The sequence below is a fragment of the Vombatus ursinus genome, unplaced genomic scaffold, assembly GCF_900497805.2.
Source record: "Vombatus ursinus unplaced genomic scaffold, bare-nosed wombat genome assembly UNPS02014798.1, whole genome shotgun sequence".
NCBI lineage: Eukaryota > Metazoa > Chordata > Mammalia > Diprotodontia > Vombatidae > Vombatus > Vombatus ursinus.
The window spans coordinates 48,164,417-48,189,588 of record NW_020954576.1 but is presented as its reverse complement, the minus strand read 5'-3'; the positions used below and the strand labels follow the sequence as shown (position 1 = coordinate 48,189,588).

At 41.1% G+C, this 25,172-nt stretch overlaps 1 protein-coding gene across 2 annotated transcripts in view; it reads left to right on the top strand.

Moving 5' to 3' along the window:
- Positions 1-25,172, top strand: part of MFSD4A (major facilitator superfamily domain containing 4A) — a 61,993-nt gene that overhangs the window by 6,068 nt on the left and 30,753 nt on the right. For both annotated transcript variants that reach the window (XR_003569897.1, XM_027871002.1), the window contains exons 2-3: positions 22,000-22,198; positions 23,413-23,655. Coding sequence is in view for 1 of the 2 variants with exons in the window: in XM_027871002.1 (XP_027726803.1) it covers positions 22,000-22,198; positions 23,413-23,655 (442 nt within the window). In the remaining variant the exon portion in view is untranslated. The remainder of the gene's footprint in view (positions 1-21,999; positions 22,199-23,412; positions 23,656-25,172) is intronic.

Here is a 25,172-nt window from a genome sequence, read left to right as displayed (position 1 = left end):
GTGTGTGTGTGTGTGTGTGTGTGTGTGTGTGTGTGTGTGTGTGTGTGAGAGAGAGAGACAGAGACAGAGACAGAGACAGAGACAGAGAGACAGAAAGAGACAGAAGAAGAGAAGAGTGTGTGTCTAGGGTGAGAGAAGAGGTGCAGCGTCTTTCAAGCTTTCTCCAATTCGTCTACACCAGCCTCCTCACTCATTCACTCATTGAACAGACTGATAAATGTAAGCCACTGGGCTAGGGGCTGGATGCCAAAGATAAATAGGACTCAGGCCCTGGTCTCAAGAATTTACACTCTAACTTTGAAGACAAATACACAGATTACTATAATACATGAGAGAGACAAGTACAAAAGAGAAATCCAGGCAAAGACCTAGAAGAAATTTACAAAAGAGGAAAATCAGTTTCATTGGGGCATCAGGGAAGGCTTCATGCAGGAAGGAGCAGCTAAGTCAGCCTTGCTGGAAAGGAAGATGGCAGAGACGTCCATTCCAGACATGGGAGGGGTAAAGGGGGATGAGGAAAAACTTTGGAGGCCAAAGAGAATAGGATGGGAACTAAGAGAGAGGAGTCCAATTTGACTGGAATGAGAGATATGGGAAATCTGTGAAAGGAAATAATATGAAAGAAGTCTGGGAAGGTTAGCCCCAAATTGAAGAGGGCTCTGAATGCTGGAATAAGGCACTTATCAGGTGTTTGGTGGGCTTTCTTCTCTGTGTCACATTCTTCTATACTCTAGCCTTTCATAGCAGTCAAGTTTCCTCTCAGCCACTTCAAGTGTTACACCTTAGTTCAAAAACATCAACTTCCCAAATACAAGATGAGGGAGACAAGGCTCTACAGCATTTCTTCTGGGATAAAGAAAAGATTTGGGAAGTTAGGGGGTTGTAACTTCAAATGGAGTCACTAATACACACAGATCATAGATCAAAAGTGGTAAGGGATTTTCAAGGCCATTGAGTCCAACCTCTTCATTTTGCAAATGGGGAAATTGAGGCACAAAGAGGTTAAATGCCTTAGTCAGAGTCATACAGCTATTAAGGATCTGAGGTAGGATTTGTACCCAGCTTTTCCTACCTAGGTAGCACAGTATTAGTCATGGAATCAGGAAGACCTGAATTCAAATTTGACCTCAGACACTAGCTGTGTGATCCTGGGCAAGTCACTTAACCCTGTTTGTCTCGGGTTCCTCATCTGTAAAATGAACTGGAGGAGGAAATAGCGAAGCATCCCAGTATCTATCGAGGAAACCCCAAATGGGGTCACAAAGAGTATGAAGTATACAACAGCACCAAAACTTATTGCCTCCAAGTTCAGTGTCCTATCCACTGCATTGCACTGTCCCTCTGTGGTTGGAAAGATGATGTGATTGTAGACTGCCTTGAGAGGCAATATCTAGGAATAAAGTCGTGATCATCCCACTGTATTCTGTCCAGATTACATCTGGAATATTGTGTTCATTTTGGAAGAACATTGAGAATTCCCAGAGAAGAGGGACCAGGGCACATAAGGGCCTTGACTCATTTTTCATGATTTTCTTGCATCAAGGCCTTGAATTCATACCATATGAAGATGATTCTCAGATCTCTAAATCTAGCCCCATATCCTCCTGAGCTCTGGTCCCATATCAACAATTGCTTCTTGGATATTTCCAACTGGATACTCCATAGGCATCTGAAGCTTCCACACATTTAAAAGAGCCTTTACACCAAAACCCACTCCTCTTCCATACATCCCTATTCCTGTCCATCTTTCAGAGTCACCCAGATTCAAAACCTCAGTGTCATTCTCAACTTGTCATTCTCACCCATCCCACATATTCAGTCATCAAACTTTGTTTCTGCCTTTATAACATTTTTCACATCTGTCCCCTCCTCCCAACCCCCAGAGGGCAAGGACAAGCTTTTGCTTCTTTTTGTTTCCTCAGCACTTAGCACATAGTAGGTGCAAAATAAATATTTTTTGATTGATTGATTGATTCACACTGCCCCTAGTACAGGCCCTCATCATCCTTCATCTGGGCTACTGCACTAGACTCCTATTTGGTTTCCCTTGCCTCAAGCTTCTCTTCATTCCAATGCATCCTCCACACAGTTGCAAAATTGGTTTTCCTAAAGACCAAGTCTGATCATATCACATTCCTTGCTTGATAAATTACTGTGGTTCCCTATTGCCTCCAGGATCAAATATAAAACTCCTATGGACATTTACAACCTGGTCCTTTCCTACATTTCCAGGCTTCTTACACATTACTCCCCTCCACGCACTATGTGATCCAGCGACACTAGCCTTCTCCATGTTCTGTAAATGGAACTCTCCATGTCTCATCTCCACGCTTTTGTCCTGGATGTCTCTCATGCCTGGGACACACTCTTTGCTCACCTCAGTTTCTTGGAAATCTTTGTTTCCTTCAACATTCAGCTCAAGCATCATCTTCTTCCACATGGAGTCTTTTCTAGCTTATCCTCCCTCAGTGGGTCTCAGTGGACTCCCCTCCCGTAATTATATTGTATTCATATTACAGGCATATTATCTCCTCATTAGAAAATAAGGGCCAGAGGAGAGAAATTTGTTCGCTTTTGTCTTTGTAGCCCTAGTGCTTAATGCCATGATTTATAGTCAAGTCTTAATGATTGGTGATGGATTGAAGTGCTTAGCCTAGAGAGGAAAAACTTGAGGGAAAGGAGCTGTTGATATGAAAGAGGCAAGGAGACGTTTTTCTGCCTCACCTCATGCCTTTTTTCAGCGTTCATCCTTCTTGTTTTGTCCTGTTCATCCCTTTCTGTAGCCTTTGACGCTGTCAATCAGCATTTTCTCTTTGATATTCACTTCTCTCTAGGTTTTCATGACATTTCTCTATCCTACTTCCCCTTTCCCTTTGCTGGCTTTTCATCCAAGTCCTGTCCACTAACAATGGGTGTCCCCCATGGCTCTGTCTTGGACTTTCTTCTTTTCTCCTTTTTCACTTGGTGATCTCATCAACTCCCACGGATTCAATGATTATCTCTACTGATGATTCCCAGATCTCCTTTTCTAGTTCTAACCTCTTTTCTGACCTTAAATTTTACATCTCCAACCTTCTTATTGGACATCTTGAATTGGGTTGTCTCATAGACCTCTTAAACTCAACATATCCAAAACAACTCGATATCTTTTCCCCAGAGTAACTTTATTATTGCTGTCAAATATACCACTATGCTCCCAGTCACCCAGGCTTGCAACCTAGGTGTCATCCTGGACTCTTCACTCTCTATCGCTCCCATAGCATGTCAGTTGCCAAGACCTGTCGCTTCTACCCATTTCTACTTTCATAACATCTTTTGTATATGGTCTGTGTCCCCTTCACTTCTCTTATACTGCCACCAGTCTGGTGCAGGGTCTTGCCATCTCAGCCCCAGACTATCACAGTAGCCTGCTGCTTGGACTCCCTGCCTCAAGTCTCTCCATACTCCATTCCATCATTATTCAGCTGCCAAATTGATCTTCCTCAAGTATGGGTCTGACCATGTCACTCTCCTCCCTACTCCCACCCCCCTCAGTAAATTCCAGTGACTCCTCAGTACTTCTAGATCAAATATAAAATCCTCTGACATTCAAATCCCTTCATAATCTGACCCCCCTCCTACCTCAGAAGTCTTCTGACCCCTAACTCCACCCTATGTACTCTGTGATCCAGTGACCCTAGCCTCTTTGCTGTTCCTCAAACAAGACTCTGCCCCTCCAGACTCCAACCATTTTCCCTGGCTGTCCCCATGCCTGGGATCCTCTGCCTTCTCTTCTCTGCCTCCTGGCTTACTTCAAGTGCTCTCTAAAATCTCACTTTCTACCTGAAGCCTTTCCCAATTCCCTTTAATGCCAACGCCTTCCTTCCAGTTCATTCTCTCTGCACCTTGTTTGTAGATAGTTGTTTGCACATTGTCTCCTCTGTTAGACTGGGAGCTCCTTGGGAGCTAGAAATGTCTTTTGCCTTTCTTTGTAAACACAGAGCTTAGCACAGCTCTCAACACATACATAGTAGGTACTTAATAAATGCTTGCTTAAGTAGGTACTTAATAAATGCTTAATAAATGACTGACTGGGCCTCAGAGGCAAGAATGAGGAGCCATGGGGGAAGTGACAGAGACAAATTGAAGGAAAACTTCTGAACGATTAGAGCTATGTGTAAAGGTGGAATGGACTGCCTCAAGGGGGTAGTGAGTTCCCTGTCACCAAAAGTCTTTTTTAAAAATATATATTATTTATTTTTTAGTTTTCAACATTCACTTCTATAAGATTTTGAGTTCCAAATTTTTTTCTCTCTCCTTCCCTCCCTCCCCTCCACTCTCCCCAAGTCGGCAAGCAATCTGATGTAGGATATACATGTACAATCATATTAAAAATATTTACATAAAAATATAAAAATATTAGTCATGTTGTAATGAAGAATCAGAACAAAAGGGAAAAACCAAAAGTCTTTAAACCAATGCTAGATGGTTGTTTATCTAATACTGTATGGCAGAAGGCGGCTGTTTTCAAATGCCAGACAATGGCTGCTGAGGTCCCTTGATATTCGATGCTTCTATACTTCTGTCTCTGTACTTTCTTCTGTAGGCAATAGATAGTCCACTTGACTTTGATCATACTGTTCCTATGACCTCTTAGTAATCAGGATGTCAGTTTACACTACAAGTGTCCCTTGCCGTGAGAAAACCCTACACCAGAATGTTAGCACTAATTCGAGAAGGGTTACTTCCATTGCAAAAGAGCCAGACGATGGCTGGAGCCAAAGGGGCCGTCCAGGTCATCTAGATGAGAAAAGTAAGTCTGTTAGCTGTTAAATGACCTGCCCAAGGCCATGTATGAGTGACAGAGCCAGAGCTACAATTCAGATAGCCTACCTCCTGGTCCAATTCATTTTAGAAAAAGTTTCGACCTAGGATTCCTTTAAATAGTGAACAACATCTCTACTCCCCCCGCCCAAGTCCCTCCCCCGGGTGCATTTAAAACATACTTTGACCAAAAAAAAAAAAATTTGAATTGGTTCTGAAAGACGTAAGTCGACATTCAGTTTCCCTGAAATTCAAAGCCCACTTTTATATCCATTTGTTCTCACCGGTATATTGAGTTTTTAATATTTATTCATTTTGTGGTCTGCTCTCTCTAAGTATATAGTTAACTTCTCCTATTAGATTGGGAGCTTCCAGCAAGAAGAGGCTCTCTCCCCATCACACTGGGAACTCCCAGAGGGCAAAGGCTATTTCTCTTCTAGCAAATTGAGGGTTTCCCGATTGACATTCCCAAAAGGAAACCTGGTGTCCCGATCAGGTCCTCATTCCCTCTGGAGTCCTTGTCATCAATTTTAGATCAAAGGCACCTGACTCCAGATTTGGTCATCTATTTGTGTGTTCCCTAGCCCATTTTGAACTTTCTGCCTCTCTGACCCCCATCCTTGCCCTAGAGGCAGTAACTGCTTTTTATGGTCTAAAGAGTTGGGGAAGACCTTCACCAAGGAGACAGACTGTTTGCCCCACTCTTCACTTCACCTTGGAAAAGAAACTAAAGCAGGTTTTCCCCTCTTACTTGGATCTGAAGTTTGATGGAGGAAATATGCTGCCCCCATCCTCAAAAAGCTCTCAATCTGATGGTTGAAATCATTATTATTGTCAATGATAATGATAGCACTGGGGATGCTCACAATTTAGTTATCAGTGAGTGGAAGAGATAGAGGACACCAAGGCATTCTCTATGCCTCCCTGCTTTGTTGGGCCAAAGTACCTCCCAAGGCCCTAGTACATTGGCAAGTAGCCGAAAGCCAAGAACGTGAGAAGAATGGCAATGTAATGGAACACAAGGGTTGGCCCTGCCAGTGGAATGTGGCTGCCCCAGCCTGGCTGAGATGCGTAGAGTCCCCTCCCCCAAATAGGTACACATGATCTGTGTGAGTTAGGACCTTCACTATGGGCCAATGCCACCAGTCTAGAGGCTGTGCCCACCATAGGCCTTCAGACACTAGCTGAGTAGCCTTTGAACCAAATGTCTCCTTTCTCTAAGTACAGCACCCAGGTTCAAGGAGGGAGCATTGTACATTTCATACATGTGATATGTGCACAACACACACAGATAAACCATTAAAGGAACAGAACAGTAGGGTCCAGAGAAGTTCAGTAACGTTCAAGGTCACAGCTAATGCAGCTAGGTAGGAGCCTCCATGCTCTTTACTCTGGCCAGTGCCCAGAGCGAAATATTCCCTTTCCCGCCTCCACCTTAGGCCCCTCCTCCCATCTTACCCCTCCCAATGGGGTTCCAAAAGCTATAACTTCTTTAACTTTTCTCTCCTTCTGTCTGGGGCTGTTAATATTTAACTTGGTTCAATATCAGCCTCCAGGATACAGGGTGCTTTTCCAGAACTAGCTGCTGCAAGGAGCGGAGAGATTACTGGATTTGCAGTTAAAGGACTTGCATTCAAATTCTGACTCTTGCTAACTTTGGGTGCGTTATTTCACCACCTTGGCATTGTTCCTGAATATTAAGATGAGAGAGGAGGAACTCTAAAGTTCCTTCCGGCACTAAATCCCATGATCCTCTCTACCCCTCTGCCTCACCCTCCTTCCTCACTTCTCACTCCTGTTTTTGAGGAGTATGTCTCTGTTCATGACCCCTTCCTGGTTCCCACCATCCCACCCAATATCCCAGACTGCAACAGGGGCAATTCTATTGCCTCCTTTTCTATTTGGCCCCAGATGGCTTCTTCCAGGGCTGGGGTGAAGAAAGAGGTTTTGAGATCTCTCACTATGGCTTCCCTGACTCCTTCCCCCACTGCAAGATCATTGGATCATGTGTCAGGAGACCTAAATTAAACCTGAACTATTCCCAGTTCTGCTACCCTCTACTTGTGTGACTTGAAAGGGTAAAGTCACTTTGCCCTTTCTGGGCCTCAGTTTCCCACTCTGTAAAATGAAGATGTGGAACTACTGATGATCTCTAAGGGTTCTCCTGATCCCTGCCATCACATACGATTCTTTCCCAAACAGGAAGAAATAAGGGTAACACCAGCTCCACCTGGCTAACCCAGAAACTTCGCATCTAGGGGGTCAGGGATCAGAAAGGGAGGGAGTGTCAAGGGTTTGGTTCACTTGGGGGAAGCCCAGGAGCTGAGTTGCAGGGTAACTCCTGCTCCCACCCACTCTCACCGGCTTGCTCCCTGTCTGGTCTCCATTTCCTTCCTGCTCTATGGACTTTGGCACAGCGACTCTGAACCTTGCCAATTTGAAATGCACTGGGCTCATCCGGCAGGCTGGGGCGGGTGTGGGAGTCGGGCTTGGAGGTGGATGGGGAGGGATGTTGCTGCAGGCAAGACAAAGTAGCTTTGCTTCAGAGGAGGGGGAAGAGGAATGATGGGGGCAGGAGGGAGGTAGTGATAGGGGAGAGGAAGGTGACAAAGCTCCCAATTGAACTATTAATCAATATTTGAGGAATCCCTGAGGGACTGATTGATAAACCAAAGCATCATTTTAACGTTTTGTTTTTTTTAACAGGATTTGAGTCTACTCTCCCTTATTCACTCTCATGGAGGGGCACAGTCCATTGGAAAAGTGAACAATCTAAAACATATTTCAGTTGAACTTCGATTGCATTTTGTGGCATTTGACTTTTTTTTTTTAATCTTCCTAAATTCAATTTTCTTAGGCTATTAAAAAAAAAAACCTCCCTGGGCACTCCTTTGCAAAGACATTGAGGGAAAGCCAGCCTGTAATTAAAAATCCAACTTGGATCGCTTTTCTATGGATAATAATAACAACTGATATTTAGATAACCACTGATATTTAGATAGGTTCGAAAAGCCTTGATATACATTGACCTCTCTGGGCTCTGAGTTTCCTCATCTGTAAAATGGAAGGACTGTCCTCTGAAGTCCCTTTCCTTCCAGTCTAGATCTATGATTCTAGGAGTATTCGACTTGATTCCACAACTCCATAAGGTAACTCTCTTGTCATTATGATTATATTTATTTTAGAGGTGAGCAAACTGAGGCTCGGTGACTTGCCCATGGCCACACAGCTAGTAAATGCCAGAGAAAAGACAGGAATGTAGGTCTCTCCTGGCTCCAGGTTATGCACTTAACCACTGTGTACTATGCTGCCTCTGTAAATGCAAGTCTACTGTATTCCTAGAGTTCCTCCTACAGACATGGTGGGATGTAGGGGAAGGAGGGTCTGGAGCTGATTTGGACACTTTCCAGGTGTGGGGCCTAGGGCAAACTACTTCAGGAATCTTAGAGTGGAAAGGAAGGTTCTTGAAGGGCCACCGCATACCTTTGCAGCACCAGTTAGTCATCGTTTGACATACATTTGTTAAAGATCTACCATGTACCAGACACAGTGCTAAGTGCTGGGTATACAAAGACAAAAGTGAAACAGTCTTTACCCTCCCTCAAGGAATTTACATTTCTTCAGGGGAAATAGCATGTGTACATATAAACATATTTAAAGATATACAAAGTAAATATAATTTAATGGAGATGGGGAAGAAGCATCAACGCCTCTCTCCAGTGAAGGGGAAATCACTGCTTCTCGAGGGAGCCTGTTTCACTTTTGGATACAAAGTTTTCCCTTACATTGAACAGAAATATGCCTCTCTACAGCCCTCCACCCCCACCAATGCTCCAAGGTCTGCTTTCTGGGGACAAATATAACAAATCTAGTCCCTCTTGCCCATGACAACATTTTAAATACTTGAAGACAACTCTCATGTTCCCCATAGGTCTCTTTTCTAGGCTAACCATTCCTACTTCCTCCAATGCTTTCCAGTTCCCTCACTCTCCTGATTGCCCTCCTTTGGACACCCTCCAACTTGTCAATGTCCCATGTCCAAACTTGAACACGATATTCTAGATAGCCAGACTGGTACCTTCTTTCTGAACACTATATGCTTTCTCAGTGCAGCTTAAGATCCAGTTAAGTTCTTCACCTTCAGTATCCCACTGGTGACTTACATTGAAGCTTGGAGTCTACAAAAACCTCATCTTTTTCAGCCGTCTCATCACATTTTTGCCATATTGTACTTCTAAAGTTGATTTTGTTAGCCCTTGTGAGACTTTACATTTCTCTGTATGAAGTTTCATCTTCAACATCAATCAATAAGCATTTATTAAATGCCAGGCATTGTGTTTAATGCTGGTGTTTCAAAGACAAAAAATGTAACAGTAGCTTCCCTCAAGAAGCTTACATTTTGTCTGGGACAACAAAGTGCACACATACATATAAATGTACATAAAATTAAGTAAGTTCTGGGGCAGAGGAGGCACTAGCAGCTGGCAGGATCAGGAAAGGCTCTATTTATGGAGCGACACTGAGTTTTTAAGAAAACCTAGGATTCTAAGAGGCAGAAGTGGGAAGGAGTATATTCCAGCCATGGAGGTGATGTGATGGGAGATGAAATGTTGAGTGTGAAAAGCAGTTAAAAGGCCAATTTGACTGGACCGTAGGATATAGGATAGAGAGTAATATATAATAAACCTGGAAAATTAGATTGGAGCCATGTTGAAAAGGGCTTTAATTTCTTTTTTGTTATTTCTTTTTTAAATTTTTATTTTTTGGGGGGGGCAGCTAGGTGGCACAGTGGATAGAGCACTGGCCTTGGAGTCAGGAGGACCTGAGTTCAAATCCAGCCTCAGACACATAACACTCACTAGCTGTGTGACTCTGGGCAAGTCACTTAACCCCAACTGTCCTCACCAAAAAAAAAAAAAAATTAGTTCCAAATTCTCATTCTCTCTCTCTTTCTCTCTCTCTCTCTCTATTCCTTTCTCTCTCCACTCCCTCCCCCAAACATTGAGAAAGCAAGAAATACAATACCTATTATTCATATGAAGTGATGTAAAACATATTTCCACATTAGTTCTGTTGAGAAAGCACAAAAAATAGAGTGAAAAAAATATGCTTCAATCTGCATTCATCGTCCATCAGTTTTCTCTCTGGAGATGGATAGCATTTTCCATCACAGATCCTTTGGAATTTTCTTAGATCATTGTCTTGATCAGAGTAGCTAAGTCTTTCATACTTGATCATTGTACAGTATTGCTGTTGCTGTGTACAATGTTCTCCTGGCTCTGTTCACTTTACTTTGCATCAGTTTATGCTAAGTCTTCCCAGGTTTTTCTGAAAGCATCTCACTCATCATTTCTTGTAGCACAATAGTATTCCATCACAATTATATACCATAACTGGTTCAGCCATTCCCAAACTTATGGGCATCCCCTCAGTTTCCAAGTCTTTGCCACCACAAAAAGAGCTGCTATAAATATTTTTGTACATATAAGCTCTTTTCCTTTTCTTTTGATCTCTTTAGGGTATAGACCTAGTAGGGGTATTGTTGGACCAAAGGTTATGAATCGTTGTCCTTACTAGTTTCAGTCCATTCTGAGCATAAGCATTTCTGACCCTATTTTTACAGAACCTTGCTTTTTTATGTATATCTTCTGTTTCTTATTTTGTTTCCATTTTTCTTGTTTGTCTTTTTAAAATGTAAGTTAGTCAGTGAGTTCCCCGTGTACCACAACAATTTTTTAAGATTGTTTTTTCCTCATTGGAATTATTTCTCTTTGTGTACTCGGGATTTAATTCTTAAAACTGGCCTCTCCCTCTGGGACCTAGGCCTAGCAATTCTACCTATGCTTTCTCTGAACCCTTTGAAGTTGATTCTTCCCAAATCTAGGGTTCATGTCACACTATCGCTAGCTTTCCTCTTTTTCTCTATTCTGAATCCTAAAATGGCACGGTCATTTTACCTCTATACTCCCACTCCAAGGTTTCCATTATTTCTACTTTAGTTACCAGTTGGTCAGAATCAAGCATAGAATAGCAGTTCCCTTTATTTCCCCCTCCACCTTTTGAAGAATAAAATTATCACTAAAACAAACCAAGAATTTATTAATTGCACTACTCTTGTTAGAGAAAAAAAAATTCACACAGATATATGCCTTACTAAAGTTTCCCATCGTTGCTACATCATGCTTCTGGGCTATATTTGTTCAGTTTCTGGAACTCTTTATATTCCCATATTGCTTTTTATTTCTTCCTCCATTGATTTTTTTTTTACCAGATGCTCTTTATATTATGCTTCCTCCTCTGGTTTCTGGATTTCCTCAAAGAAGTATCTTCTTAATGTAAGCTATGTGTCAACTGAGGGCAGGTGGACCAGATTCAATTTTGGACACTCATCAGTAGTAATATTATGGTTCATGTTAAACTTGCAGATCAGTCAAACAAGTATTTTTTAAAGTATCAACTATGTGCTTATCACATTGTGAGTTCCTCAAAAGCAGGGGACTGTCTTGTTTTTCTTTATAAGACCAGCACTTAGTATAATATCTGGAATATAGTAGGTGTTTAATAAATGTCTATTGACTGATGGACTGACTACTATATCCCAGGCATCATGCTTGTAAATCTGTATTTGAGTCCCCTACCAAGGTGATCAGTAAGCATCACAAACACAATATTAAATGCAAAAAATGACATACGGGCAGCTAGGTGGCGAAGTAGATAGAGCACTGGCCCTGGAGTCAGGAGGACCTGAGTTCAAATTCAGTCTCAGACCAGACACTTGACATTGACACTTACTAGCTGTGTGACCCTGGGCAAGTCACTTAACCCCAACTGCCTTGCAAGAAAAAGAAATGATATAAAGAGAGCTCTTATCCAAGTCCAGAAAACAAGAAACAAGAAAAAGACAAAACAAAATTCTTGTAACAAATAGGAATAGTTGAGCAAAACAAATTCCTATATTAGCCACATTCAAAAACATGCGTCACATTCTTCATATTTAGCCCATCACCTCTCTGTCAAGAGGTGGGTAGCATTCATTACCACTGGTCTTTTAAAAACACATTTGATCATTCTATTGATCAGAGCTCTTAAGTCTTTCAGCATTTTTCATTTTCACAATATTAATGTAATTGTATAAATTATTTTCCTGCCTCTGCTTGCTTCACTCTGCATCAGTTCATACATGGCTTCCTAAGGTTCTCTGAAACTATCTCTTTCATAATTTCTTATAGCACAATAGTATTTGATGACATTCATATGGAAGGTATTAATGGAAATTTGTTCATCCATTCCCCAGTTGATAGAAAGCTCCTTAATTTCCAGTTCTTTGCTACTACCAAAAGGGCTGCCCTAAAATTTATTGAATATCTGCAACCTTTTTCTCTTTCTTTGATCTCTTTAGGATATAGGTCCAGTAGTGATATCACTGAGTCAAAGGATATGCACAGTTTAATAACTTTGTGAGCAGTTAGTTCCAGATTGTTCTCCAGAATGATAGAACAATTCACAGCTCCTCCAACAGTTCATCAGTGTGCCTATTTTCCTGCAGCCTGATATTTATCATTTTCCTTTTCTGTCAACTTTGCCAATCTGATAGATCTGAGGTGGAACCTCATAGTCGCTTTAATCTGCATTTTTCTAATTATTTAGATAGGAAATTAGAAGATATGTGAAGTATTTCTTCATATGGCTGTATTTGTTCCTTTGAGAACTGTCCATTCATGCCCTCTGACTATTTATCAGTTAAGAAATGGTTCATTTGCTTATAAATTTGAATCACTTCCTTATGTAGCTTGGAAATGAAATCTTTATCAGAGAAACTTAGTGCAAAGATTATTTTTCTAGTTAATCACTAATTTTAATTGCATTGGATTTGTTTATACAAAAACTCTTTAGCTTTATGTAATCAAAATTATTCATTTTATCTTCTGTGATGCTTGTTTGGTCATGAAGTCATTCCCAATCCATAGATCTGAAAGGCAGTTTTCCTGTTCCTTTTTATTTGTTTATGATGTGACCTTTAATATCTAGGTCATTTGGAGTTTGTCTTGGTATATTATGTGGCATCTTAGTGTAAATCTAATTTCTACCAGATTACTGTCCAGTTTTTCTAGCAGTTTTTGCCAAAAACTCCTAGTTAGAGGCTAGAGTACTGTTTATCTGCTTCAGTATGTTGTATCTGTTCCACTGATCAACCTCTATTTTTTTAACCCACACCAACTCATTTTTAATGATTACTGCTTTGTAATATAATTTGAGATCTGGTACTACTAGGCCCACTTCCTTCCCACTTTTTTCCTTATTTCTCTTGCTAATCTAGACCTTTTGTTCCTCCGGGTGAATTTTGCTATTTTTTTTTTAGTTCTATGAATAAGTAATAAGGGGGGCACAGTTGCTGGAGCACTGGACCTGGAGTCAGAAAGACCTAAATTTAAATCCAGCTTCAGACATTTACTACCTTTGTGACCAAGGGCAAGTCACTTTACCTCTGTTTGCCTCAGATTCCTCAACTATAAAGTGAGAATATTTATCATTTATCATACCTCCCTGAGTAGGTGTTGGAGAGTTATTGTGAGGATCAAATCTGATGATATTTGTAAAGTGTTTAACCCTGTGGCTGTTACATAGTAGGTACTTAACAAATGCTTCCTTCCTTCTTTCCTTAATTTAGGTAGTATTGTCATTTTTATTTTATTGGTTCAGCCTCCCATGAACAATTAATCTCTCTTCAATTTGTCTTTATTTCTGTAAAGAGTATTTTGTAGTTGTATTCATAGTTCTTGTGTATATCTTGGTAGGTAGACTCCCAAGTATTTTATACATTCTACAGGAGACAGTATTTTTCTTTCTATCTCATCCTACTAGGTTTTGTAGTAAGACACAGAAATGCTGGTGATTTATATGGATATATTTTATGTTTTGAAACTGCTGAAATTATTGTTTCAATTAATTTTAGTTGACTGTCTAGGATTTTCTAAGTATGCTTGTCATATCATATGCAAAGAGTAATAATTTTGTTTTTGTCTATACATATTCCCTCAATTTATTTTCCTAGTCAATGCTACAAACAGCATTTCTAGCATTATATCAGATAGTAGTTGTGACAATGGACATCCTTACTTTATTCCTGATCTTAGTGAAAAGGACTCTAGTTTATCTCCATTACATATAATGCTAGCTCTAAAGATCTATTATAATTACTAGAACTATAACAATAATAGTTATAATAATAATAATCATTATTATTAGATCTATATAATTTATTTCACTGAGAACAGAACCATTTGGTCCTATGTTTTGAGTGTTTTTAAGAGAAATGGGTGTTGTATCTTCTGTAAAGCTTTTTCTGCATCTATTGACATAATTTTTGTTGTTCTTGTTATTACCACTGTCAATTATGTTTATATTTTTCCTGATACTGAACCAACCCTGTGTTTCTGGCATAACTCTAATTGGGTCATAGTATATGATCTTTGTGATACATTGCTGTATCCTTTTTGCTAGTATTTTATTTTAAATTTTTATATCTATCATTAGGAATATTGAGCTATAGTTTTCTTTCTCTATTTTAACTCTTCGTAGTTTAGGTATCAAGATCACATTTGTAGCATCAAAGGAATATGGAAAGATCGCTTCTTTTTCTATTTTGAAAATGCAAATTTGTGTAATATTGGAATTAATTATTTTTGAATATTTGATAGCTGATTCTTTTTAAAGTCCATCTTGTTCCAGGTTTTTCCCCCCACTTTAGGGACGTATTTATGGCTTGTTCAATGTCTTTTCCTGAGATTGGAGTGTTTAAAACTCTCTATTTCTTGTTCTGTTTTGCTTATTTTATATTTTGTAAATATTTATCTACTTATTTATTTATTGGCATAAAGTTGGTCAAAATAGTTTTCAATAATATCCTTTATTTTTATTTACTTGTTGTGAATTCTTTTTTCATTTTTATAATGGTAATTTGCTTTTCTTCTTTGTTCTTTTTATAAAATTTGTCAAATTATCTAATGATCAATCTATTCTCCTGCCACATGCCCAAAAAAAGTTCTTAATTTTATTTATTAATTCATGGAAGCTTTTGATTTTTATTTTGTTAATCTCCTCTTTGAATCTTGAGATTTCTGTTTTGGTATTTAATTGGGGCTTTTTCATTTGTTGGTTTTCTAGTTTTTTTAATTGAATGCCTAATTCATTTATCTGTTTGTTCTGGCTTTTGTTGATGAAAGTGTTTAGAAATACAAATTTTCTCCTAAGGACTAATTTGGCTGCATCTTACAAATTTTGGTATTTTGTCTTGTTGTCATTATTTTTAATGAAATTATCTATCATTTCCATGGGTTTTTTTACTCACCAAATTCTTTAGGATTATCATTTAGTCTTCAGTCAATTTTTAATTTTTTTCTTAAGTGACCCTTTATTAAATATAATTTTTATTGCGTTTTGGTCTGTAAGGATGTAATTTAACATTATTACTTTTCTGTATTAATTTGTGAAGTTTCTATGTCCTAATACATGTCCAATTTTTGTAAAAATGTCACGCACAGTCGTGAAATATATATACTCCTTTCTATTCCCATTCAACAATCTCCAGAGTTCTATCATATCTAACTTTTCTAAAATTCTGTTCAGGTTCTTCTCTTCTTTCTTGTTTAGTTTTTGGTTAGATTTATTTAGGTCTGAAAGAAGTACATAGGGGACCTTCCCCAGTATTACTGTTTTATTTTGTTTCTGGGTACAATTTATTTAGCATTTCCTTTAAGTATTTAGATGCTATGTCATTTGATGCATGTATGTTAAATATCGACATTAATTTATTGTCTATAATACTTTCAAGCAAAATGTAGTTTCCTTGTTTATCACTTTTAAATAAATCTATTTTTGCTGTTGCCTTGTCTAAGATCACGGTTGCCATCTCTACTTTTTTGAATTCAGTTGAAGCACAATAGATTTTGCTGCAGCCCTTTATTTTAACTGTGTGGGTCTTTATGTTTTAAGTATATTTCTTGTAAGCGACATATCATTAGATTCTACTCTCTAATTCATTCTACTATCATCTGTTTTATGGGTGAGTCATCCCATTCACATTCACAACATGGTTATTAATTATGTACAATAATGGCACCTACCTCCCAGGGTTGTTGTGAAGATCAAATGAGATAATATTTTTAAAGTGCTTAGCATAGTGCTTAGCACATAGTAAGCACTATATAAATGTTAGTTATTAGTATTATTTTATAATTCAATTGCAGCCTTGTTTTGCTCCTGATATCTGTCTCAGCAATCTGGGACCACCCCTATTTCATAGTTCCTGCCCTGGTCACTTGCCAATGGGTCAAATTTATAATCTTGCTCTAGAAAGATGACCCCTCTTCCTACTCCACCATATTGGCCAGTGTCTTCAGAAATTTCTGAAGGATAGGATCACAGAACTAGAAGGAACCTTGGGAACAGTCTAGTTCAGCTCTCTCCTTTCATGGATGAATAGACTGTGTGCCAGAGAAGTTAAGTGATTGGTCCTGATTTTGATCAGATCCCTTTCCATAAGGGCCATTGTCTGGCACCAACCATACATCTGCAGCTGGTGGACAGGCCCTTCTTGGGAAAATATTCCTTGACCCTTTTGTGTTCCCAGATCTCTGCCACTGGCCCTTCCAGGAACTGTTATTGTCATTCACACAAACCTCTCCACCCAAAGCATTAAGTCAGAGCAACCCTTATTAAGGGGGCAGCTAGGTGGTACAGTAGATAGAGCATTGGGCCTGGAGTTAGGAAGACTCACCTTCCAGAGTTTAAATCTGGCCTCAGACCCTTACTAGCTGTGTGATCCTGGGCAAGTCACTTAACCCTGTTTACCTCAGTTTTCTCATCTGTAAAATGAATTGGAGAAGGAAATGGCATACCTCTCCAATGTCTTTGCCAAGAAAACCCAAAATGAGGTCACAAAGAGTCAGACATGACTGAAACCAATTAATACCACCAACAAAAACCCCTATTAAAATGAAAATTGTCACCTGAGAAGGATAACAGGGGTCCAGTCATTCCCTACTTCCTAGAAAGCCCTCCCAATAATCTCCTTCTTTCTACCTACTCTCTGATGATCCCAGCCCACAGCATTCTCTTCTTTCCCTAAATTCTCAGCATTGATGGTCTGTACTCTTCCAATGGGCCCTTGATCATGTGCAGCCTTATGACTTCTCCTTGGTTATCTCACACTGTCATTTCAATCTCTTGTCAGTTAACTTTTTGAGTATGTGCATATCATCATGCTCACACATCTGTTAGTTCTCTTCCATTCTCATAGGCAGCAGCCTGATTCAGACTCTGCTTCCTACCTGGACGATTGGAAGAGCCTCCTGGCTGATCTTGGCATTGACTTTTCCATCTCTAAGCCACTCTCTGCAGCCCTGTCTAGGAAATCACTGCATTGCACAGATCTGATGAAGTTACTCCACTACTCAAAAACCTTCAGAGGCTCCCTATTGCCTACTCAATAACAACCAAGCTTTGGATCAGGGATTCACAGCCCTACACAGTCTGACTCCAATTGACCTTTCCATTTCTACTTCCTTCTCTTTTATAAATCCTTAAGCCAGACTGCACAAACTTGTCATTCCCCAAGACATCCTACACACTTCTGCTTCTTACTTTTGCCCATACTGTTCCACAGGCCTGGAATTCCATCCCCTGGTATACTCCATCCACCCCATCTCTACCTGCTGAAATCCTATATTCTCTTTAAGTTCCAAATCATATACTACCTCTTCAATGAATCTTTCTCTGATTCCCTCAGCTGGATATTATCTAGGTGGTAGGGTGGGTAGAGCAGTGGGACGAAATGCAGAAAGACCTGAGTTCAAATCCAGTGTCAGACACTTATCAGTTGTATGACTGAGCAAATCTCTTAATCTCTAATCTACCTAGGTTTCCTCCACTGGAAACTGGAATCATAACAGCACCTACCTCCCAGGGTTGTTGTGAGGATCACATGAAATAATATTTTAAAGATCCTAGCACAGTATGTAGCACACAGTAGGCACTTAATAAATGCTTATTTCCTTTCTATTTTCCTTCCTCTTGTTTTTTATTTCTTCCCTATCAAATCTATCCATTTATATCTGTCTTACTTATCTTATTAGATGAGCCTCAATTTTCTAATGCTTGATTGTGAAGCGGGGGGAAAAAAGTCCATATGAATATGATATCATCAATGACTGGCTTTTAAGGGGAAAAAAGTGTCCTTCAGGAACAGGATGTTTCAAAGAAGGTGGCCCGGTCATGTAGTAAGAGAACAGGTTAACAGGCAGCTTTGTTGCTGTATTGGTGGTACCCAGAGAATGTGGAGAGGCTGAAGGAAGGAATAGATTCTCCCCATCTGTTGGAAGACATAGAATCAGGGGCAGCTAGGTGGCACAGTGGATAGAGCACTGGCCCTGGATTCAGGAGAACCTGGGTTCAAATCTGGCCTCAGACATACAACACTGATTAGTTGTACGACCCAGGGCAAGTCACTTAACCTCATTGCCTAGCCAAAAAAAAAAAAAAAAGAACAGGAAGACATAGAATCATAAATGATAGATTGACAGCAGGAAGGAGTGCAATCAGTCCAACCCTTTCACTTTACAGAGAAGGAAACCGAGGTCTAGGTTGGTGAAGTGACTTATCCCAGGTGACACAAGTAGGAAGTATTAGAGGCAGAATTTTAACCCAGGTCCTCCGATTCCAACTCCGTATTATGTAAGATGAGAAGATCTGGTTGGGTATTGAGCTGTACTCTGGGAAGGATGCATTGATGAGAATGCAGAACCACTAAAGCACAGATTATTGTTTTTTCTTCTTATTAAACCCCAGAGACCTTGTGGTGACTGGTTCTTGAGGGCAAGACGCCACATCTTATTGATCTTTTATTTCCTCCTTCCCAACCCCACCCCCAGGGCAGTATTTTGAACTTAGGACATACTTGGTAAATGTTTGCTAAGTTGAATGGGATGGAAACAATTTCTTCCTCCAACTAGATTAGAAGTCAAATGATCATAAGAGCTCGAACGGAAATTAGCGGTCATCTAAACCCCCTTTTAGAGTAAGTAGCAGAAGAATAAGGATTTGAATCGATGGGCAGGGCTCATATCTTCATCTTTTTTTTTTTCTCTTTGGTAATTATTAGAAGTTGAGTAAATACTTGTTAACACTTTAGCTTTAAGCAGTTTATCAAATTAATTTCTGTCATCATGAAGAAAAGTTCTTAGGAATACCATAGGTGGGGATAAGTAGAGGAGAAAGTTCATGGTTGAGGACTTCCAGGGAGAATAGTCTTGGACTGTCATTACTAGAGACTGGAACTAAGGGTGGATAACGTAGCCTCCTAGGTGTGCAGTTGGGAAAAGGCAACAAAGACCTTTTTTAAAATTTGTTTTAGGGGGGCAGCTAGGTGGCACAGTGGATAGAGCTCTGGTCTTGGAGTCAGGAGGACCTGAGTTCAAATCTGGCCTCAGACACTGAACACTTCCTAGCTGTGTGACCCTGGGCAAGTCACTTAACCCTGATTGCCTCACCAAAAAGAAAAAAAAAGATGGGTTTTAAATGAATGCATAGATTTTCAATGAAATATTTATTTTGTGAAAACTCATGGCTTGTTTTACCAGGAAGGTTCAAAGCCTCCCAACAGAGAGGAGGGGTACAATTTTCAGAATGTGCGGTTGCACACAAATGCTTTGTCCCTGTACTGAGATCACGATAGAGACTCTGATTAGCAGCAAGTAGCTACATTTATTTATTCATTCAGTAAGCATTTATTAAGCACCTATTATGTGCAGGTCACTGGGCTAAATGCTAAGACACATATCTGGGGCAGGTGGGGATGAAAGCAATGACAAGGAAATGGCTGCGTGACCTTGAGCAAGTCACACTCCCCTCCCTGGGCCTCATTTTCCTGCTCTATAAAATGTGAAGGTTATACTAGGTCAGGGGTCCTTACCAATTTTTTGTGTCATGGAGCTCTTTGGCCATCTGATGACACCCATAGACCCCTTCTTGGAATATTTTTTAATTTAATAATTGAAAGAAATGATAATTTGCAGTTAAACGTTAGTAAAAATAAGGATGTGATTTTTCCCCCATCGAACTGCATGAATCACCTGAAATCTACCCACGGTCCCCAGGTTGAGGCCCTGGACTGGATATGATCTTTCAGGTTCCTGCCAACTCTAAAATACCACCTCAGCACTGGAGATTAATTTCTGCATCACAGCCATGCTGAATGTCAGCCTAGGCACTGGTTATAGTCCAGGCTCTTATCTTTCCCCAAAGAGAAAAGGCATTTGCACATTAAATACGTTCCCTAAGGCCAGCTCTGACTGTGACAGTCTAAGAGGCTTGGTTCCCAGGTGGCCACAAGGGGACAGACCCTCACTTTCCTTTAAAGCCCTGGATTGGTGAGAAGGTGTCTCCACTCCCACTCAGCAAACCAATTGGCAGGGAGGGCACATGGTAAGTAATCTCCTTCATCAGATCAGCCTGGAAACAAAACCAAGAAAATAAGGAAACTGGAGCTATCAGCAGGAGAAAGCAGACCAGTCTGTGGGGCAGTTGAGATAAAGGAGTTTAACAGAAGAAGGAAGAGATTAGGGAACTGTAGAAAATTGTCAGATAAAAGCAGGAGGACATGGGCAGACTACAGCTTTGGAAACAGTCATGGTCTCCATAGGGGATGGGCATTTCAAAGTCTTCAGAGGTCATCTGGTTCATCCCTCTGCCACCAAGTTCAACACCAAAACCATTCCATAATGACCCTTTGCCCTTCAGGACGTCCCATTCCACAGCCTCCGATGCTAGATGTATCTTCTTGTCCAACTCCATTCTCTCCTGCTAATATCTCAGTTCATTGTAGACTTCCTCACATTGGTAGAGATGACTAGAAGTCTTCTCTAGGGGAGTCTTTGGTGTTCAATGTGGGCCAAAGGAGAAGGAAGAATGGGAAAGGAAGCTTTCCAGATGCAGACCCTGACAGAGGGTACACTAGACTTGTAGTAAGGATGTCCTGGGTTCAAATCCCACATCAGACACTGACTACCCATATGGCAAATCACTTAAGCTCCCTCTGCTTCAGTTTCCTCATCTGTAAAATGAGGACGTCAGACTTGATGGCTTCTAAAGGTCCCTTCTCGCTCTAAAGCTGTGATGCTATGAAGCATGTAATTTGCTGTAGAGAAGCAACTAGGTAGTACAGTGGATAGTGAAATCAGAAACATCTGAGTTCAAATGTGGGCTCGGGAACTTATGAGCTATGTGACCCTGGGCAAGTCACTTAATCTTTGTCCGCTGTGGGGATAATAAGAGTACCCCTTCAAGAACGATGGATGAGTCACACAACAATAATAATAGTACCTCCCTTCCAGGGTTGTTGTGAGGGTAAAAAATGATACATTTGTAAAAAGTGCTTTGCCAACCTTAAAATCCAAAATAAATGCTATGATTAGTACTTATGGAAAGTGCACTGGCCCTAGAATCAGAACTGGATTTAAGGCTTAGCGATGCCTCTTGCTAGTTGGGTAACTCACTTAACCTCCAAGTTTTACTTTTCTGTAAAATGGGAATATTAAGTGCTTTTACTACCTACCCCCACAGAGTTGTGAGGAAAGTGCTATATAAATCTTAAAATGCTTTGTAATTGTGATCTATTATTGTGAGATTATCTGAGAGCCAGGCCTGTATGTGAGCAGCTGGGTGAGTCCTTGGTTAGAGATAAGAATAAGGAGTTTTACATGCCCGCCATCATACCTTCTACTCCCAACCAGAGTACTAAATTTAATTTTTTTCCCAGGCACCTACCTGCATTTGGTATATGGGGGTTGGGGAAATGTGAAGGTGACCATCTAGATAGGAAGAATCAGTTTCAAGGACAGCTTGGTTCCTGTTCCCACCCAGGCCTCCTCTCTAATTTCTGCCTTTGGCACTGTCCATCCAGGAATTCAGATCACCTTTCCTCCCCACCCTCTCTGAGAGATGTAGGATCTATTTCTCCTCTGTCATATAGATGGGGCCCAGATCAGGTGATCTGCCCAAGGTCACATAGCAAGAAGGGGGGACACCAGCCCAGGGGTCCCTCTGGGCATTGGTTATCACCAAGGACAATGGTCCTCCTGGGGACTGCCCAGAGGAAGACTTTCTTTACCTCACTGACTCCCCACATACTTCCCTACCCAGGCTGGCCAAGTCACTGTGGGTCCTCTTCACCTCATCTCTGACCATCTCACTAGTGTTTGCTGTCATTCCCTTCTGCCAAGATGTGAAGGTGTTGGCTACAGTCATAGCTATAGCCGGCCTGGCCATGGGATTCATAGACACAGTGGCCAACATGCAGTTGGTGAAGATCTACCAAAGGGATTCCGCCGTCTTCCTCCAGGTGAGCCTGGGGACAGGTGAGGAACAGGGCCTTTTTAGGTGGTGATGGTGAATGGGGATCTTTCTTACACAATCCATTTCCATCCAACCCAACCCATCTCTTCTCCCCACCCACCTCTCCAGTCCCCGTCTATCTCCCACTCATACAATTAAGGGCCGGAAGAAATCCTAGAAAGCAACAAACCCGACTCGCTTTATAGATAAAGAAGGTGATTCCCAAGGAGGTGAAACAACTTGGCCAATGTCATCCAGGTAGTAAGTTGCAGAGGTGGGATTTGATACTAGGCCCTCTTACTCCAAAGTCAGTGCTCTTTATCACTTCTCCCCCACCTAGCCTTTGTCTTCGTCCATCCCTCTCCCCATCACCCAGCTTGTCCATCCTTCTCTCAAACACTCAGGTGTTCCAGTTCAAAGTAGCCTTCACTTCCCCTCTCCCATGCTGGTCTTTCCTCCTAGGGAAGCTAACCAGCTGCTAAGCTTTGGCTATAACTCTCCTCCCCTGATTTGGGGCTAGGGAGGCAAAAGTCAAAAGGTTCCGTTTTTAAAAGGCAAATTTTAGCCAAAGGTAGGCAGGTGCCACAGCTTGGTGTCATACCACTTTCTCAATATGAGATCTTGGGCAGGTCAATTCCCATCTGAGCCCTCTGTACAAGGTGGTAACTAAACTGCAAGACCTCAGCTCTAACATTCTGAGCTCTCTGGTTCGCACATAAGATGGTTTATCAGGAGCATACTGAGAAAGGGATTTCCATCCTTTAGGGAGACAGCCCCATTCCACCCCACCCCACCCCACTCCTGATTCTGAATTTTTACTTCTTTCTGCACCAGGGGACAGTCTCCCTAATGGGATGTCAGAACTGGAAGGAGCCTGACAGATCAAACTTCCAAAAAAAATTCCAAACTTCTAGTGCCTGCAGGAATCCCCATTCTGCATGACGATGCAGCAAAAAGAGCAAAAAAATATGGAGTCAGAGGGCCTGAATTCAAATCCCACCCTTGCTTCTTATTAGCTGGGTGACCTGGGCAAGCCTTAGCTTCCCCAGCTGTAAAATGAAAGAGATGGAGCAGACAAGTTTCAAGGTTCCTTCTACCTGTAAATCCTATGAACCTGTAGGGGATGGGAGAGGGTACCATGTCCTCAGCTTAGCAAAGCTTGGCAGAGATGGTGACTGAGTTCCCTTGTACATTGGTTGTCTCACCACTATTTCCTCCCAGGTTCTCCATTTTTTCGTGGGCTTTGGTGCCCTTTTGAGCCCCCTCATCGCTGACCCCTTCCTTTCTGAGGCTGATTGTGTGCCAACCAATGCCACGAACCATGACAGAGGCGGCAGCCCCCATTTCCAAAAAATCTTGACACCCCACCATCCTCTGCCCAACCTGACCCACCATGAGCTACCTGCCCATGCCTGGGTAGGGAATCAGATGTCTTATGCCTTCTGGATCATGGCCTTGATAAATGTGAGTACCACCCTGGAGATGGGGGCAGCACTAACATTCTGTGTTTCTGTGATTTATGAAGAAGGTGCTTTTAGGAGGGTAGCACCCTGGGGTGGGTAACAGATGAAATGTCTAAGGAAACAAAGGTTTGATCTTCTGAGCATATCGATTTATTAAGCATGGCAATTGCCCAGCAATCCGAGACCACACCTCTTTCAGCTTAGACCTGCATGCTGAATACAGGGGAAGACAGACTTTTATATACTAAAAACAATCAAATAAGGCCAATTAATTAAAAGGAAACAACCAGGATACATTAGGTAATCTGATTCCTAGGTGGAGGAAAGATTATGGACTTTCTAAATTGGGAGGGAGAGAGTAAACAGGTGCAATTCCCTAAAATCAGAAAAGGAGGTATCTCATTCCCTCCCAAGTGTCTGTGAACTATTGAAGGAACATGGAAACAATGAGGTGATCGATTAGTACAGGGCCAGTTTTCAGATAACATATATGAGCTGCTTGAGATGTATAATAGTGAGAAAACTCCTTGCATCAATCTTTGGATCTGACTCGTTTTCTGGTCAGCATAACCTAGGTCTTCGGTTAACGGTCTCTAAGTAGGAGGTAGGGGTGGTCCAGCTTTCCAGCCACGCAGAACTAGGTTCAAACAATACAATAAGGTTTTCTCTCAATTCCCACAATTGAATGAAGTTTTCTCACAAAACAGAAATTGTACCAGACCCATAATTGAATAGAAAGGTAACTGAACCAGCTCCAGAATTGAGTCACAAGATGGAGGCAGCGTGGTTTACCCAATTCCCACCACCACTTGCTGTTCTAATCCCCTTGATTCCCTCAATTTTCTCAACCCAAATGAAGAAAGGCTTAGAAAATGAGAACATATGATCAGGAATGGTTTAACCCAATTCACTGCAATAATTAAATTCAACATGATTAAGCATCGGTTACACACAATAGATACAAGACACAGCTGATAGGGGGTCTCAGGAAGACCTGGGTTTAAGTCTTGCCTGTGTGGCCTCTAGCATATACTGACTACATGAGCCTGGCCAAGTTATTTAACTTCTCCATGGCCCAGGCAACTCTCTAAGATTATAAGGTGCAGAACAGTTGCTGGTAAGAATTATTAGAGGGAGTTTTTCACTGGAAGTTCTCTATACTAATTAATTCACAGGACTAGACCAAAATAAAATAAAATAAAACTGTACCAATCATCATGGAAGTGCAAAGGTGAAAACCATAAGGTCCCTGTCCTCAAAGAGCCCCTAGGATGGGGGATAAGACAAATCCACTAATAAATATTCTACAAGACAGGCTGTGATAAGGGCAAAGGAGAGAATGTCTTTAGGAAAACTTAAAGAGAAAAATGTCATTCATGGCTACGACATGGGAAGGGAAGAACCAAGAGGAGGAAGGGGAAGCTGAGGAGGCTTCATGGACAAGCAGCACCAAAGTGAGGAGGAGGAGGAGGAGAGGGAGGGGGAGGAAGAGAAGAGGAAGAAGAGGAAGAGGGGGGG